Source organism: Oreochromis niloticus, linkage group LG18 (assembly GCF_001858045.2).
Source record: "Oreochromis niloticus isolate F11D_XX linkage group LG18, O_niloticus_UMD_NMBU, whole genome shotgun sequence".
Classification (NCBI taxonomy): Eukaryota; Metazoa; Chordata; class Actinopteri; order Cichliformes; family Cichlidae; genus Oreochromis; species Oreochromis niloticus.
The window spans coordinates 24,326,316-24,345,694 of NC_031982.2; the positions used below are offsets into that span (position 1 = coordinate 24,326,316).

The 19,379-nt window shown below is 40.9% G+C and overlaps 2 protein-coding genes across 10 annotated transcripts in view; both read left to right on the plus strand.

Moving 5' to 3' along the window:
* The first annotated feature begins 9,446 nt into the window (after positions 1-9,446).
* On the plus strand, positions 9,447-11,955 carry LOC100690296 (leucine-rich repeat-containing protein 30). Its single transcript, XM_005476636.4, has one exon. It carries the CDS (start codon positions 9,747-9,749, stop codon positions 10,644-10,646), a length of 900 nt encoding a protein of 299 aa, XP_005476693.1. The 5' UTR covers positions 9,447-9,746; the 3' UTR covers positions 10,647-11,955.
* Positions 11,956-15,859: 3,904 nt separating this feature from the next.
* LOC100690029 (protein tyrosine phosphatase receptor type M) overlaps positions 15,860-19,379 on the plus strand; it is a 162,306-nt gene continuing 158,786 nt past the window's right edge. For 6 of the 9 annotated variants that reach the window (XM_019348274.1, XM_019348278.2, XM_019348276.2 and 3 more), the window contains exon 1: positions 15,862-16,322. In XM_019348274.1, coding sequence (XP_019203819.1) covers positions 16,250-16,322 — 73 coding nt within the window. In that variant the 5' untranslated portion in view covers positions 15,862-16,249. Of the gene's footprint in view, positions 16,323-19,379 lie in introns of all 9 variants that reach the window. The other 3 variants (XM_019348277.1, XM_019348281.1, XM_019348275.1) reach the window with 2 other exon arrangements.

Consider the following 19,379-nt stretch of genomic DNA (forward strand, 5'->3'; position numbering starts at 1 on the left):
GAAAATTATATATGAATAAATGTTTTAATATCATTGAGTAAATTCAGGGCCAGTATTGCCAGATACCAATGATACCGATACTTTTAAGGCAGTGTACGTAGGAGAGGGCAGAGTGTCATGATTTAGGAGATAAATCCTCACCAGTTTGCAAATTCTGAACACATTTTAATGTTCACAAAATCACAGTGATTTTTACTTTTCACAATTATTAGTTAACAAAACAAAAACAAAAAAGCACAGTTTTGTATATACCTTGAAACTGGATTTTTTGGAGACCTGGATGTACCTGTCTCTAAAGGACTTTGAGTCAACTTGTGTTCTTTAAATGTGTAATAGATTATAAATAAAATAGACAGTCAGCACAAAAAGGTATACATATGTTTGAGGTATATTTTTCATTTAAAAAACAAACAAAAAACAAAGTGAAAAACTGTTGAGTGGGCTACATGCTGAGCTGAGAAGCTAGAAACAAATTCCCAATTCCACTGGCTATTATAGATCCGATACCAATATTATACTGGTAATACTGGTATCGATAGTATTGGTATTGGTATCGATCTGCCCATCTCTATTAATTACATAATAATCTCTTCATTGGCAGGTTTCAGTTAGCTACTGCTTGGTCACAATCTAACCTCAGCATGTTGTAAATAATTGTACATTTGAAAATTAACAGATAAAAAATTTATATTTTTTAGAATGAAAAAATATTATTTAGATTAAAGAGCTTGTGCATAGTGGTGGATTAACCATTACAGACACATAATAGAAAAAAATAGAAAAAAACATCTTGTTAATGACCGATACTGTTAATTTAAGGGTTCTGTGGCATGAACCTTAGACTAGGTGGTGGTCTGCTAAATTTCTTAAGTGCTTTTTAAGCTTGATAATTCAATGGTCAGTGTTGAAAAGTGCAACAAACAAACAAAGAAAAAAATATTCTGAAAAATCAGGTATGTGGACTCGATTGAAAATGAGTGAAAAAGCAGCCAACGTCCAAAGAAAACCTTGAAAGACCTTCAGAAAGCCTGGAGACTTATTGCTCAGTACCACTTTAAAACATATTACAAGAATATCCTGCTTCAGTTATCTCAGTATTGGCCACTAGATGTCCCCAGAGCACCATTTATAGCTACCTAGGACTCACTGGAGTACCTCAGCCCCATGTGCACAAATAACTGTTTTATATTCCCACTGAAACATCAACTTCTAATTACTGTTTGTTTCCATCTCTCGTTTTTGCATCACATTTAAAATCGCAAACTGCCCTGTTGCTCCACACTACCGAGTCATAACAAGTCCCTGAACAGTGAGGCACAAGGTGCATAAATCACGCTACACACATCCGTGATTGTTTGGGCTGATAGCATATTCTATTACAAATGCTAAAATACCCATCTCTTAATATAACTAAAACCTTAAACTAAACCGCAGGCATGCAACAATACCGTAGGAACTCAAGCCGCAATTAGTGGGTTAAGCCCATCTGCAGACTGGAATTCAAGGCAGGCGTGGAGAAGGTGGTGGGATAATGAGAGTCCTCTTTGCTTTTAAAGCCGTAATGTTACTCATGTCTGCCAATCATCCCTCGGCACAAACACAAGCAATTCACCCGGTAAAGTTGGATTTTGTGGGCAGAGCGCCTAAACATCAGTTTAGAAAGTTCTGGTGGCAGAACTCTTGAAATAATTATATACACTCCCAAAAATAGCAGCATGCAGGCCTAAGCTGTGCAGTTCTTATTGCCCTGTGACCGAGGAAATCCCCAGTTTCCCTGTCACGTCCTGGGCCATTACTACTTAATCACAGAAATGTCCAACTCCCCGTCAGTAAGACCCAACTGTTTTGCCTCCACACACACTTCTCAGCAGTAGAGACAAGAAATCACTGGTGTCAGCAATAGGCGATTTGTTCTGCATGACATTGGGTGTCAGAAAATATGGTGCATGCAATCACTGGACACACAAATGCACACTCATACACACGAACACTGTCACTTTCTCTGCCTCTCCCACTCAAACACGCGCACACACACATGCTCAGGAAATTATGATGACCAAGAATAGGTCATACTGTTAATACAGCCATGGTCTATCCAGGGATTTCAGTGTGCTGACACAGACCAACAATAAATACCCCCTGCAAGAACAACAGGTGTCTGACATGATTGTTTCACTTTAATAAAAGGCTTACACGCAGCTCAGACAAATAATACATTGAGCTGTTTTAGAAATGTTGCCCTTTTTATTGCTCCATCCCATCAAAGTTTCTTTTTTTTTTTTGCACCAGCAAATTTTATCACACAGATCGTGCTCACAACAGCAGGAAGATGTGCATCTGCTGCAGTTGACAGGTAATGTCACGAGACCAGTATTCAAGTCCAGTCTTGGGTGTGGTTTAAAAAAATTACTTTAAATTTCTAGTCTCTAATTTCTTTATCTATATGGGAGGTAGTGGACATGCAGCTGGAGCTCGCGTTTCTGAATCCTGGGTTCGTGGCTCCAGCGCCAGCCTCTTTCAACTCGCTGTGAAAAGCACCCCTGGCTCTGTTAGTATGCCAGCCTGAGCACTAGTCAGCCACATCCTCCAGCTGGGTCTGTGCCACCACTGGGCACCTGGACCCTCTTGCAAACCTCATGAAACGGAATGCATATTTAAGTAAGAGGAATGTATTTGTGCGGCATATCTCTGCAATGAGTCCATAGCTGCGCGATGCCTAAAGGACACCTGGTGCACCTTCATATTGTTCATCTTATTGAGATTTTTATCCACCTATTGGATCCAGCTCGGCTTTTTTAGCAGACAGATTCCCACTTCAGGCTGTGCCTCAGCTGTTGGACTGAGTCCAGAGTCACACAGGCCTGAAAGACAGCCATCGTTATCCAACTCTCACAAGGTGTCATTGTAGGGGTCCAATGATTACCATATCAGCACCACATGAAACATTTATGGCTTGCTGGCAGTGATGGTCTGGCAAGCATCCTAATTTCTAGAACAGAGCCTGTCAGATCCTATTGTTTCAAGTTCTGGTGGCGTGAACAGAAAAATCATCAGCCCTGAAACTTCTGTCACTTGCAGTCAAAACAGAAATTCCAATATGAGTTTCTCTATAACACCTGACACACAACCACACACAATAGGTGGTTTATTCTAGCTGGCAGTGACATTTCCCCTATTTTATTGTCCTTCTGCTGAACTGCTAAATTGCTCTTTTAACTCAAACATGTGCTACACATGCTGTCACCGTGACTTCAGGATCAGCCCGATGATCACTACGAGCTGCACTTTTTTGTCATATGTTTTGCACATGATGAAAACACAGATAAAATAAAAAGAGCTAGAATCATGCTAAAGTTGCTATGATCAGCATCTTTAAAAAATGCAATAGTTTAAATATATATATGCAAAGAGTTGCTCCAGCAGATGGTTCAGACTCATTCGTTTTAGATGTAGCAGGCAGCTTTTCAGCAAAAAGCACTGATAAAATGAATAAACTGCACCAAAATCACTGCCAATATCAGCCGACAGTTGGTTTAAACCCAATTAAAAGTCTGAAATGTGTTAGCTACATCCTGCATTTCCCTCCCAGACTGCATCAGATGTGTTCCAAAACAGATATTATAGTAACACAAACTGATTTAGACTTTGCCTTGGCAGTACCTGAGCAAACTCAGCCCATTAACTTCAATTCTTTTCTTTAATTGTATTTTATTGTTAAACAGCAATTTCCAAGGGCATAGCTCTGACATTTGTCCTTGTTGTAAATGTCTCTTTGCATTTTAATGTCTTGTTAATGTGGATGTTAGATTATTCAGTGTGACCTCTTATGTTATTTTATGAATAATATTGGGTTGGAACAGCCAAAAGCAGGATGTAAAAAACTGAGTTAAAAGCAAATTTGAAGGAGATTTATAGTAATAAATGAACAGCATGTGATGTGGCAGGCAGGAAGTTTTGACTCGCCATCTGGTGTTGTAGAGTGATGGGGGCTGGAGGAGCTCAGCCAGAGGTAGAGGCTGAGGCTGGGGTGCTGGAGCAAGGCAAGTGGCTGATGGCCACTGGGTTGCTGGAGACGATTGGCGAGTGGGACAGATAGGATAAATCCACAGTCAGTTGGTTTGGTGAGCTGGAGCAAGGTGAGCTAGTGCACAGCTGAACAGGAAAACCTCAAACAGAGAGCTGAGCAATCTGGCGGAGAGTGGAGTGAAGGGAAAGAAATAAGATGCAGGGGAAATCGGGAGGTAGTACCAGGATCAGAGCAGCAAGCCTGGCCATAATGTATAAGTTTTACTGGAAATCCTATTAGGACCAAAACTTAAAATCCAGTTCGACTATAAATTGTTTATCAGCATTTCCCACATTTCTCTTGAGCATGAAGGTTGTGACCAGGTCAAAACCTGTACTTAAAAAAAGCCTTAAAATTTTATCTCTCTGTGATTTGTACAGAACTGTATTGACTGTACAGCTGTTCTCGTTTAGCATCCAGTAGCCTATAGCAACGAGCAGGTGAGACCCAGATAGGATGCTCGGCGGTACTTCATCACCCCACTTGTTGTTGTCACGGCTACAATTGGTTTGTACACCCCATCTGCTGTATCAGCAAAGTCACGACTGATTTGGTCACTCAGGAGCCCAGTTAGCTTTGCTCACTCTGCTTCCCCGTTGATTCCAGCCATCATTACAAATGGTATCTTTACGCAGTGGAGTTAACCCGGATAGTGCTTTCCCATGGGTGCCTTTATTATCTATTCATCATGTTGTCCCAGTTTATCTCAAGATGAATCTGGCTGCTTCACTACATATCTAACTACAGATGCCTGGCATGTGGCCTGAGGTGGGAGATTAGCAGATTACAAGATACACACTAGAGGTGTTTCACTTAGAGTTGATAAGGAAGTGAAAAATATTCTAAAAAGACGCAGAGTGTTTGTGAATTTGTGTTTTAACGCCAGTATTTTTTCACAGTATGCTTGAATATGATAACAACACTTTTATTTCCATGCTGACATTTTGCACAACAAGCCACGGGCAACTTCAGCGTGTCCAATCTGGTAAATAAATGAACATTTGTAACATTTAAATGAAATGTTCTTGGCCTCGTACACAGCCTCCGAGCAGACTTGTTGGACACTCCCTCAAATTTCCTCCCCGCTAATTTGCATTGCTGAGTAGATCCTTTGTGTCACCTGGAGGTTCAGGCAGAGCGGTGTTGCAGCCAATTTCCAGATGGCAATTCAAATGTGTGACATATCCTCAATTTTTTAGAAAAATACACGGGCACATCCACAGACTCCATTAGCTGAGGGAGGAAAACATGCACGTGCACAAATGGAAAAGTGGTGGAAAGTGTCCAGTGGTGTGAATATTCACATCTGCACCTGCTGAATAATAGACGATTATCAGCTCAGGTGGCACGCCGTGCAGCCCTGCTCGCGTGCTTTCTCCCATTTCGTGGTGCTAATTTTGACCGTAATAGTCAAAAGGCTTGCGTAATGCATATTTCTTGTCTCTCAGATCTGATCTTGTCTTGTATTCTGTCTTAAGAGCGAGCATATTCTTCAGGAGGAGTGCTAGCTTCGGGGAGTAATGTGTCTGCAATATGGGCTCTAAAGAGCCTCGGGTCTTGGTGTGTTCTTACATTTTAACAGGGGAGAAACACCTACAGCAGGTTCTGTGGCAGTGAAACCATATATCATCTGTCATCGCCAGAAGCTTCCACAATAATGAACAAGTAATAATAGTATATATCTTGAACTAGAGTCTCTAAAGGTAGCTCATCCAGAGTCATTATTGTGCCACATAACCAGATGAGCTTTCTCAAATGAGATCATTTTTGTCGCCTTGAGGACTGGAGGGTGTAACTGTTCGCTGAGTGAATAACTCATCCTCATTTGGCGCTAATGGGACTCTGTATTAAGGTGTTGTGTGAATGCAGGAGGAATGGTAAATCCCATTTTCTTGTAATCTAAATCTCAAGCTGTTTCCACACATCTGTTCCTCTGGTGTAGAAAGGACAATTCATTTCGAAGAAAACATGCACGGGATGGAGAAAAGGAACATCTAATGAAGATTCATGCCACACATGATTATGACAGAGTGTTGGGCTACAGTGTGTTAGAGAGAGGTATGTCACAATGACATCTCTGTCACAGACACAACCATTATTCCCTCTGTCCATCCATCCGTCAACCTACCTACCTATCTCGCTTCTATCCCATCTCCTTCCTCCATCTGTCCATCCGTTTTGGCTTTATTCAGGTATTGCGATGCCACAGTTAACCCATAATGAGGGATATGCATATGAAGCCAAGGTTTTTCTGCATATTTGACAGGATGTGTTCTGAGCCCGGTGCTGCCACTCCGGGGATGTGTTTGCACATGGGGGGGGGCAATGCTCTGACGGTTACAGCTGAGGTATCATTTTTCATGTAAATAGAGGATGGCAGGATATAGCGATCCTGCTGTGTGTGAAATTAGCCGTGGCACACATATACACAAGATCAGCACTGCAGATTGCCTTAAAAAAACAAAAACGGGGCTATATAAAGACTTTGTTTTTTGTTGCAAGCACGCACACAAGAAATGTACCAGTCAGCCAGTTTGTACAAAAGTTTCTGTGATGTGGGGGTATTAGAATTTACCAAAATGAAAAAAAGAAAGAAAAATTGCCACGATGAGACATGCTGCACAAGCAGCTGCCTGAATGGCCAATGCACCTCAACAGCTCTGTTGTCCAATTCAGCAAACAGATGGTTCAACCTGTCATTCATAAGTGCTGATGTAGCCATGCTCAGAGCAGAGCCACCGAGTCCCCAGAGCAGGATATCACTGCTAACTGTCATCCTGGTACTTTGATTACTGGACTGGGAGAAGAATGATGACTAAGGCCGCTGTAAGTCCTGGTCAGACTCTTTAAGGCTGTCAAGGAAAGCAAGTTCATATTTCCCCCATAACATTTATATAACATCTTTACGGTTCACATTATATATTGTTTAAAATAGATTATACAACATGACGAGATGTCATTTTCTGTTTAGCATTCATAAAGAGCAGATAACATTTAGTAAATGTTTAAGGAATTATACTTTCAAGACTTAATTAAACTCACTGGAATGTATCCTGTGAAACATCAAGAACAGCATGCTGGTATAGTAATCGTAATGATAATAAAACCATACATGTTAAACTACAGACACGCTTGCAAATTTTTATGGTTTCTAAATCATTTTCATTAAAATTTACTTTATATGACAAACCTGTACTATAGCGTTAAAACACCAGCACCACCCTGTGTGCAAACCATCCAGCTAAAGATTTTCATTTGGAATATGCATGTCTGTCTGACTGTGTGATTTCAACCCATGGGCTGCAATATAAACAAGCTTTTATTAAAAATAAAGTCAAAGTGCTGAAAATAAATAAAACAAGGGCACTCCTATTGCTAACAACATGTGCCTAAAGCAGTGGTTCTCCAACTGTTTCTGGCAAGCTTCACTCATTTTTTATCAGTTATTTACAAGAAAAACGTTTTCATGCTAAATTTATGTCATGTAGCAATCAGCTAAGCTGATTGCTTTGTTTTCTCTACAAAAATCATAATTTGTCTTCCCGTCGGTGTGTTTTACTACATAGCCCTGTTTATCCATGACATGCCCGCAACTGAACTTGCTTACTTACTTATGTATGTGTTTATTTACTTTCTATAAAATACTATTTAGATTTGGAACTTGCACTTAAGGTGGACCTATTAGACTTTTTCCTTATTTCTGTTCTATTTTCTATTTTGGATGTGTATGATGCTTAAGAGAGCGCACTCATCTCAGGCACAGCAGCCCCTCCTATCCTCTGTTCAGGCCTTCTGTTTGCAAGGTGCAACTAACTGAAATAACATTAGCTTAAAGGAAGAAGAGCTAAAATGACTTGTTTTAGATTGTGAGTAAACTGAGGGACTGTAGCCATTACTGGAGTGTCCATGTAGGAGCTTCAAAGGAATATATGATGATAGACCAATCAGCACACTGGTTAATCTGGTCCAAAACTTGGCTACACATGACACTTTGTGCAGCTGTGACACTGCAGCCTCTGGATGGCAGGTTGGTCATGGATGCTACCACCAGAGGAACCAACAGTATAGCTAGAACTAAAGTGTTGCCCTATTCATTTAGTTTTCTCAAGGATAAAAAGCTTGACTAGTCTTGAGTATTAAAATCCCATCTGATTGGCCAAATGTAACATTTGTGTTTGTGCTGTGAACCCTCAGCATGTAGTTAAAAGAGCTCATATTTAAGCATAGAAAGCATTAAAAAAGAGAGAATGCATTCTTTGGTGATATCCAAGGTTACCAGATTTCAGGAGCTGCCTGCTAAGAAATCCTGACAAAGTATTAAAAATTAGCATTTCATTTAATATTTTGGTAATGTCTGTAATAACTCCACATTAGTTAATGCAAGTTTTTGTTCAATCCCTTGAATTAAAGCTGAGATTCTATCATCATCTTCAAACTTTAATGTTAATCCTTGGTTGCATTGCCTAAAATGTGTTAGTATCCTGGAAAATAAATGGACTAAAGTGTATAATGCCTGCTCACACGTCTGAGTGTAGTTTTGGTTTGTACTTAATGGATCATTTACAGTGTATACAATCACCTCAATAAATGAAGCAGCTATTCTGGCATCAAGGTCGAAATCAAGATCAAAACTGAGATGTTATGATATTTGAACTTTAGTTTGACATTTTTAAAGTTTGAGTGGAACAAATAGGTTTAAGAAAGGGCTGCTAGGAAGCAACTAAGACAAACCCTTTAGGGAAAATACACTGAGAACTTTTTACCTCGGTGTGTAAGTTGCTGGGGGGTAAGACAAATTCAAAAATTGAAATGTGCTACACTATACTGTTTCGCATAAAGAGACAGACTCCTCCTCGGGGGCCACATGAATGAGATTTTGAATACCAGCAGAGATTTCTAGGAACATGCTGGAACGTTCCATGTCCCTTTGCACTTGAGATTAAACCAGCACATAACAGAGCTGTTGCTTCATTGAAAGATGATTCAGTGTTTTCGCGGCTGCCAGTTTGAGAAGTTTAAGAAGAAACACAGGAACATTTACAAAGGTGCGGAGGCCAACACAAGAGAAAAAAGAATGTTTGGGGACATTGCGACCGATGGTATGCCAAATATCTCACTTATTTTAAATTAAAAATTCTTGCAGACGATAACAGCTGTAGCTTACAGTATATTAACAAAATAAACATGGTTATGTAACATTTCACAGCGTGTGTAAGAACCGGTATATTTCTGGTGTTAGGTTATGACATCATGGCACTCGGCTCGTCTGATTGATCACACACAGGATCCTATCCCTAGTCCTGCTCTCCTGAAGTGGGTGGGGAGCAGTGTGTGCTATCTGTGGACTGGAAGAAGTGACAGGACCAGCTGGGGACTGAAATCCAGTCAGATAGGCAGTTGGTATGGGAAGCTCAGACCATAACAGTGCTCTGCTACAGCGGCGTGTAACTCAGCTTTGTGAGGAAAAACCTAGACAGTATTCAGTGTAGTTTCTAGTATGCATCAGGAATTCTACAAGACCAAGACAGTGTAATAGTGGAAATGATGATGTTATGCGAGGCTCATTCAAGAACCCCGGAGATCAATCAGAGGCCAGTATTCTTAGCAAACTTCTTCCAAGAGTAAGTGATTTAGCTAATTGCATGCTAACATCTTTTGATAAGTTATAGTCAACAGGGCAATGGGTGGGAAGCAGTCCCGCAGTTTGTCCAGCAAGGAGTTGAGTGACATGAGCGTGAGCCAACGGAGACAGAGTGCAATTAGAGACGACCAGCCCAGCATGTCCTTGGCTGCTGGGAGGATCCGCAGACACACTAGACTGCATTTTGGTTACAGCACCCTAAGTCTAGCCATGCGAGGACTAAATGAAACACCAACTGAACTATGGCAACTCCGAGACCTTCAGAAGCTAAACTTGTCAATGAACTGCCTGTGCTCTTTGCCCTCTTCCCTGGGTGCTCTTGACAATCTGGTGATTCTAAACTTGTGGGGGAACAACCTGTCCCGCCTTCCACCTGAGATTGGCCTTCTAAAGAAACTGCGTGTGCTCTTCGCCTGTCGCAACCGCCTGAGTGAGGTACCAGAGGAGCTGGGCTCCTGTACCTGTCTGGAGGTGCTCAGTTTGGCCAATAATCAGATCACAGGCCTGCCAAGCAGCTTGGCAGCCATGCGCAATCTGACGAAACTCAATCTCAGCCACAATCACATCGCTCACATTCCCACCTGCGTCTATAGCATGAAGGGTCTGGTCTTCCTCCATCTCGCCTGCAACCGCCTGGAGACCATTGCGGACCAGATTCAGGACCTGGTTAATTTAAAAATCCTCATTGTGGAAGGAAATAGCATACACACATTGCCCAAAACTCTGTGCTTCCTGGAGTCTTTAGAACTCCTAAATGTTGACTTCAATGATCTGCAAAGCGTACCAGTGGAAATGTACTTATTAAGTAAGCTGAGGCGGCTTGCGTGCCACCCGCTCGATAAAGGACTCCATATTGTGCATAACCCCCTTCTCAAACCTATCCAGGAGGTGCTACAAGGAGGACTCAGTGCTCTCTATAACTACCTCAAGCCCACATGAGAGGGTACTACTGTGCATGTGTGTCTAAAAGAGTGTGCTGTAAGGGGAAGCTGGCACAAATCTGACCCTTGGCATATTGTAGTCACGCGTTTGTTGTTACCTCAGACTGTCTGTCAATGATATCATGATTCAAAGCAAACAGCAACTGCTCAGTAATAGTTTTATAAGAAACCTTTTAATCACTGACGGATTTTCTATTTTTCATGTAATGTTTGGATATAAATAAACTAACTGATGTGTCACGTCTAAATATTTGTTAAGTAACGGGGTCAGGATGAGTAGTTCAGCTCAAGCAAAAATTCACAGGTCTACATTTGGGTGCTGATTACGGTTCAGCTGATCTTGTTGGGCTCACAGCAGTGAAAGGCATGGGGCTAAGTTCAGCTCTCTAAGCACAGCTCTCTTTGTTGCATTCAGGTCACAGGGATCAGGTGTGTAAAGTCAGTGGAAAGAACAGCAGCGGGAGCTTAAGATCCGCAAAAGAATAAAACAAAATGCAACAGGGACTTAGTCTCTCATTAAGTGTTGTTCCACTCCATCGGGTCAGAGCAGGGCTGCTAGGGAGCAGCAGCTCCTCTGAGGATTCTGGATGCTGTAACACCAACAATTTTAAAAACAGCGATGGAAAAGGGCATACAGTGCATGAAATGTACTCTAAAAACAGAATAAATGTGTACCAAAGTGGGACATATTATTCAATTAATTTCAAATAATTAGAATAAAACATGTAGTGTAATTAAAGTTGAAAGCTCATGAGGTTCTTTTGAGATTGAACTAATTTGTGTGCATACAAATTACATATTTTATTAAAAACAGTAATCACATGAACCATTTGCAAGGTGAAAATGTTAAAGCAAAATGTCCAACACTGTCAGATGTCCTGTGTAAAATTATGTCTGATGTCTCCGGACACTGGACGTTCAGACACATTTAACAACTCAGTTTTATCAAGTTTCTTTTCGATGATAATGTGTCATTTGTTTAGTTTTATATAAAAGTAACAATATGTCTGGACTGTGCATGTGTCAACCATTTAATTGTGCAAAAATATTAATTGGACTTAATGTAACTTAGTTAATTATTTTAAATAAACCTTTAAAGATTACTTCAATCCTGGAATCACAACACAAGTATCAGCAGGTCATTATTAATGCAATATTGGTCAAATCACTGCAAGCATCATCTGTGAACATCAACACTCTCTCCCTCTCCTGTATTGTCATAATTGTGCAGATGAGGATTTATTTTGAAATGTTAATTATTTACTCTGATGAAGCCTTCTGTTTTTCAAAATAAGACTTGCTTTCTCACCCATGATGGGGAAGGCTGCAGTTTAGTATGCCTTCAACTCTCCAACAGCCAGCAGCAAATGTCTTGTCATGAAATGACCTCGTTTTTAGTGCCGCAACAGAACATTGTTACGATGCGATGAGTTTGATTGAGTGTATTTATGCAAATGCATACAACCAGCTTTAAAAAGGTCACATTTAACCAAAGTGAAGATTAAAAGTGGAGTAGACAAGAGAGAAAAGCGACCTCTGTTGGTATGTACCTGTTACTACATCAGCCAAAGAGTTTGCTGGAATAGCAGAGAGATTGGCTCTTTCTCGCTCTCTCTCTCGCTGAGCAATGCACACACACACACACAAACCATGCATTCATGATAGATGAACCCCTCTTGAATAAGTCTTTGTCCTAGATAGTGATCATGGGACATGCTGTCAAATGAAGCACCTATAAAGATATGGCTTTAATGTGAGTCAGATGACCTGAATTCAGGTTTTGTGTGTTACTGTTACTATTCCGGTGACAATACATTATACCGTGGCATTGTCTGCTTGTGTCACTTATTCAACATCAAGTGAACATACATAGAAACATTTCTCCTCAGTAAGTAATAGATGAAAGCCTGGGCTCCACTGATGAAATGCAAGTAACCTCGTGTGTATTGTCAAATAAAGCACAAAACTACACTAGAAAGCAGCACGAGAACAAATTAATGCGATCCTTTCCTGTTTGGTAATCAACCTCAGTGCAGTCAGCGGTGCTAACTTAGTGGTCAGATGTACACCAGGGATTACCCATAACTATAGTTACCAGGCTTTGAAAGGATTTGCTGATCCTGTTTAATTGCTATGTGCTCCAATAACTTTGCTTTTTAATGAGACACTCTGCACGACACAACAACTGAACACAGACTGACACCGGCGGTCTTCATTCAAATGTGTTTTGCATTCATAAGCCAAAGCTCAGAAAACAGTTTAGCATCACTAGCAGCCAGGGACTTCCCACAGTGAAGGACAGCTAATCAATCTCGTATTGAGCTTTTGACAATCACGGCACGGGATAATCACAGCGGAATTAAATGACAAAACCACTGTTGTCTGGCAGCCACATGAGGAGAGACTTAATAAGTCTTTCTTTAGTGTGCAGTTTAAGTTCTAAGATTTATTCAGTCATACTGAGTGCCCTCACATGGGGTGAGGTGATTGGCATTTATTGACAACGCATTAGACTGCCACTTACGTCAATTACAAAGTGTCATTTAGCTCATCATTCTTATATTCAGCTGGTGTAAACTGTCCCTGCAGGGAGAGATGTGAAGGAGAATAGATTAGGAGAAGGACAACAGGTGGCTATCCATGACAAAATGCCAATATCACCTACTCGGTAACTCAGCATGTTGTTCAGAAATCAGCACCACTGAGTTACTGTCATATGACAGCAGTCTATGAGGCCTAAACATAGAATCAAAGGGATCCTGGTCTGGCATCAATTTCGGAGGCATTTCCATCCTCCAATCAGTGCAATATCACAGCTTTTTGTGTCTTGATTTGAGAGTGTGATGAAAGAAAGATTGCGAAAGGTTACAGGAAAAAAAACAGGCATGCAACCAGGTACAGGATTTTTAGTGATGAACAGAATGTGTTGCACTGCTCAAAAAGTGTGATGCTGACTGTGAACCGATTTAGTTTAAGAAAACTGATCTGACTAAGAAATGTGTACGTGTCTAGTCAGAGGTAACGCCAGAACAGAGTAAGTTACCAGTGAATGTAGATAACAGGTCGGTCATAGTTAGTCAAGTGTAATTCAAATTTCTTTATAAGCACTTAAACAAACAGGAGATATGAAAACAGAGATAAACCGATGTAGAGACGAACGTACACAGAAAACTACAGAACTGTAGAGGAGATCACAGGTAGGAAATAAAAGGTGAACGATAAAATATCAAATAAAAAATTCAAGTTTGAAGTGTGACTTTAAAAACCTGATTATAATAAAAAAGTGAAAAGCATAAAAAGCTTTATTAAAAAGGATCAAATCGAGCTAAAACAACTTCTCAGCTCTTTAAATAATGCAGTTAAAGGTACTGAGATAAAGGCAAAAAATGGATAAATGGTTGAAATAGATAAAAGTAATGGAAGCATTATTTAACAGACACATTTGGTTCCGGCTGGTGGTGTTACTCAGTTTTAGTTTGTTACAGCTGTAGGGATAGCTCAGACAAAAGAGGCCACTGATGGGATATATTTGTTGAACACGACATAAGACTGTGTCTGTGGCGAGCCACTGCAACACACCCCTCGAAGACGCACAAACCCACTCAGACTCACGCTCACTCCGTGCATGTGTAAGCGGAAACAATGATGTTATCCATTCTCTCCTCTATCCAATCACAGGGCTTCACATTCTCACATATTCCCATGACGGCTCTGCTGGTAATCATGCATTCCTGGCGGCATAACTGTTACAGCCAAAACAATACCAAAACACCACAAAGAGACATGTGGCATTTCTATGAAATGCTTCAGCCATTGTTTGTGTGCTTACCTAGAAAAACAACAACTGGAACCATATATCCTTGACATCAGGGGGGCATTTTGAAACTAAATGTAGACCCATGTCAATCTGGCTGCATTTTAATTAGCCGTGAAAACTGCTGGTACAAGTGAAATGGCCATGTGTGTTTATGCATGCAAAAACAATAAAGGGATGACATTGGTTGACTTTGTCATTAGCTGATCTTCATCCCACTGTTTGATATAGCAGGGGAAATATCCCAGGGTTGTTTGTACTTGCTGTCTCGGATAAATCTAATTTTAAACAAATATTTGCATATATTAAAACAAAGCATCACTACTGATTCATCGAAGCTGGAAAAATGTGGGCGACGAAGCAGCCGTGGTTTTCCAGGTCAAATAACGGAGTGCTTTTTGAATGTCAGTTTTGCTCTAACAGGATCGATGCATTTGGTCAAAAAGGACACACAAGGTGAACTGTGATGAGAGTCTAGATGGGATAAGTTATAATAAATGAATGCATTAAGGTGTCAAGTTCAACATGCCTTCTATGAGGATCGGTTTGTTGCAGTCCCAACTAAGTTTGCACATGTTCTGCAACCGGCAGGTATTTTTTCTTCAATAATAACAAGATGTCTGCAGTATGATAGGAAGCATTGAGTATATATAATATGTATGGGGATGGACTAAATATTCCATATTTATGCAGGTAAAAACATCTCACTACACTTATGAAGCGTTTAATCACATCATGACGTTCATCAGCAAATGACATTTGCCTAGTTGTTCTGGAAATAGAGACGTTCAAATGTCAAAGAACTTTAAAAAAAGGAGTGCTGGGTGGAAGTGAATTATTTTATGATTCACTTCCACTTATTTTACCCGTTTTTCGGCTTAAAAACACTGCTTCACCAACTTTCCTGCGTGTCTAATTTTATGAACATTCTCCATAAGAATGGCTTTAAATCACACGAATGCAACAGTTTTTCTTACAGATCACAGATAGAAGGGCATTCTGTTATAACATTCTAGCCTAATTAGAAGTTATAATTGTAGGGTAACTTCATCATATCTGATAACTGACAGTTCATTTTATAGGCAAATTTAATATATACTATACAAATCTACGTGGGAAAACGGTGTGACATATGTGACATATGACTTTGTTTCCAATATTCTGTTTATAAAATGTTCAAGGTTAGTTTTTGACAAACGTCTTACCGTGTCAGTATTTAGCTGTGTTATTAAATATAACGTATTTATCCATCAGTCCGTCTATTATCTTGAATAAGAAATTTTAAGAAACAATTAGAAAATCAGGCCAGTATTAACATGGTGACGGTCTAACTACCCCAAAGTATCACACTAAACTAACTTCAGTCTTCGCAGCTGTTCCAAATAAACCAATAAGAGGCACAATCGGAGGTGAGAGGAGGGGACATCCTCGTCTGTCCTCTCACTCACAGGCGGGACTCACACGTGCCCTCTACTGGCCAGACAGCGCGCACACAGCCGCTGCTTTTCTGGAGCTGCCGGACCACTCAATCCAGGCGTAATTCAGGAATCAGGACTCACTCACACATTCCTCCTTCAAGTGTGGAGCAAGCCGGCAAGGAGCAGCCGTGTCGGCGACAGCCTCCACTCACTCCGCCAAGAGCACGCGAAGGGACGGAGGGCAGGGCGAAGACACTTTAGATTCCTCACTCCTTAAAGTATAGGTGTAGGATTCAAGTTCCAGTAAAGAAAGAAGAGTTGCCAGTTAACCCCTCGGCTGGGGGTTAACGCGACGACGGCGGTGTCGACATGGATAAAGTTATCAATTGCTTGTTTGCTGCATTAACCCTGCTGTTGTCCGCTCAAGGGGAAGTTTTTAAAGGTAAGGACGATTACCTGGAGATGTTTTTCAGGTGCCGAACACATGCTTGGTCTTTAATTGTGCCACAGCCGGGGCACGAAGTAGAACTGATATGCGGGTAAAATGAGTTCAGCCACTATTTTGTCCCATAGTTTAGTTGCAGTTTGAAGCCTGTTGTGTGCCTTTATGATGTTAAATCGAGGATAAGCTTGAGCGTGGAAGTAATGCTGTATGAGAGTGGCATTATATCAGACAAGTGAGCTTAGCACACAAATACTCCATGTTATCCAAACTCCGTTTTTGTACAATAAACAGAACGTCACCGTTTGTAGCGGAAACACTTCTACTGAAGCAGTAGTTCTTCTCACCATCCCCGGTGCTTGTGTGCGCAACGAGCCGGTGCGCCACGGAGCCACTCCGCTGCAGTCGGTGGGAGAATTTACTCGACCACAAGTTAAAGGAGTTCAGTGTTTGTGTTTAACTCGAGCTTGAGAAGTTGTTGTCTAAGGTGATTAACCTCAAAGGGATTCGCGCACTACAAGTGTCACATTGCGCTGTTGGTACGGCAAAGCGTTAAGCTAAACGAGACCTCCTGTGGTCGTTTGACCGTCAGTTCAATGTGAACTTCAATTAAAATGCCAAAGTGTCCATCTAGACATAGGTCACACTCAGTACAATATGCGGTTTCGTGTCCAAAAGACTTACTGTGGGTAACAGTTTGTGCGTAAAGCGCCCTTTCTTGCCAAGCTCATTTAGCGGTTTGCAGCCTATACGCGCAAATTAAACTTATGCGCATAGCGTCAAAGTCCATACACCTCTACTGCGGGTCATATAGAGAGTTTTGTCACGTTTTCTGTGGGTTCCTTTGCTTTCCAACACGCTAAAGAAATTATCTGCACTTAAGATCACTGTCTGTGCGCGCCACACGTCTGCTTTCAAAACGACATGCGCTACAGAAGCGAAGAGTTCAAGTTAAAAAGAACTCTTTCATTTGCACGCGCTGTGTTTTTAAGTGCAAAGTGTTTTTGTTTAAAAATATATTTTTTATTTGTTAGTTTATCTCTGACGGATTTGCTATTTTACTGTCTGACCGGTTTGTGATTCCAGCTTCCACATAGGTACAAAAACTGCACACCACCTCAAATTAATCCCATTCATTCAGTTCTTAAGCTAATGTCAACTGCAATAAGTCTATTCAAAGCTTTGTGTAGGGAAAAAAAAAGTTGAAGCATTAGTACCAGATAGTTATGTGATTTATTGGAATTACTGAAATGATGGGGCAGTCTTTCACCTTCAATATAATGACCATAGGTTGCCCAAGGGGACTAAACATGCAGAGACTAAATTAGCCTCAACAGGGGTCATTTTTGCTGTCTGCACAATGGCATTATCTATGCGGGAAAAGGCCCATTAGCCCATATTCATGCCAATCAATGAATGGACAATGAATGTCCAGTGTGCGAGTGTTCCATGCTGGCACTGCAATTAGAGCCGCATTTGAAAAATCTCATAAATAAATGGAACAGTCTGATTTGTATCTTTGAATGTCTTTGATTGTATATACTGTTCTGACTCTGAATCGGTGAGTGTGCTGAAGTTGTGTGATGTGTGGTTTCAGTTATATTTGGATGCTGGACTTCAGCAGATTCAACACACAACACATTTTTCAGAGAGCCTGTAGGGGGCAGCATGGTACATATATAATATGATACCCAGATGATGACGTTAAGCTGCTCAAGAGTGGAGGACAACAAGTCAGATGGATCAGGATTCAGATATGCAACTGTTTGTGTAAGCACTTTGATGTAAGAAAACAACTTTGCAGTCAAATAACTACTGATTTATTTTATTTAGTCAATTTTTGTATGTGTGTGTTTGTGTGCTGTGTTTTTTTTTTTTTTTTTTTTTTTCCTAAACTGGAGATGTGGATCTACTCAGAGAATTGCAGAAGTCTTATTAGGTATTTTATGATAAACAAATAGCTTTTATCGAGCAAGACCAGCACAGTGGGTCAATTTTAGTGACTGGGAACTTGCTTACCCCGAAGCTCAAAGTATTCCCAGTCCATTTTTCTGTGAGGTTTATCAGTCTTGCCCGCTGGCAACCTCACGAATGGCAGATTTATTGGAGTGGGCTGCACTGCAGGCCTCCCAGTGGTGCTGAAACCATCGATAAATGTGCTCCTAATTGCATGAGAGTGTGTGTAAATATGTAAACCAGGAAGAAATCAATTGGATGTATTTTACTCTCTGTGGCTTGGTGACGGATTAGCCACACACGGATGGAGAGGTAGAGGCTAAATATGAGCCTGAAGATGAGGCGGGAGGCATTTGTTATGGGGAGTATGCGATAACAGCTCGTGTGATAATTAGATCACTGAGGTAACCAGAGCACCGGTTGACTTCAGTGCACAGTATCAGCACCTCGTGACTGTGCAGCCTCAATTCGATCACAGAGAGCGGCCCTTTGCAAGTCTTTTAATTTAAGCATTTCAAAACAAAATCCATAATCAGAATTCCGCTGTATCATTTTCACCTCCTTCCTTCCTTGTGCACCTGCACATCTGCTCTCAGTAGTAGAGGTACAGATGAACTGCTCTTTTCTTCTACTCCCTCCTTGTTGCATTCACAATGCCCACCGGATGCTCTAGGTTCAGAGAGAAAGCAAAAAAACAACACTATAAATCACTTGTTGGGTTTGGCCAGTGCTTTTGTTTTCTACATTATGAGGACAGCTTTTTTTTTTTTTTTTTCCAGAAGGCCTGGCCTTTGATATCTATACTCTGTCTTTGGACCGAGCACATTAAATTCCAGAGAGCTGTGCGCTTTGTTATGTTTACCACCTTTTCCAGCAGCCATAAAACCTGCCTTGTTTTCTGATAGGGGTGAGCCGTGTGTTGAGAATAATGTCTATGCCTGGAGAGTAAAGCTGTAGTTTGTCACCGCAGAGTGACTGCTGCTGATAGCGTCCTGGTTGACCGATCCTGATTGCCATCCAAGCTGTGACTAAGGAGTAAAACAACACATTGGCTGCTTGAGAAGATAAACAGCACTTCATTTGAAGTCTGGCAATAATTTA

Coding starts and splice junctions, on each gene's coding strand:
- LOC100690296 (XM_005476636.4), top strand. CDS start 9,747: ATGGGTGGGAAGCAGTCCCGCAGTTTGTCCAGCAAGGAGTTGAGTGAC.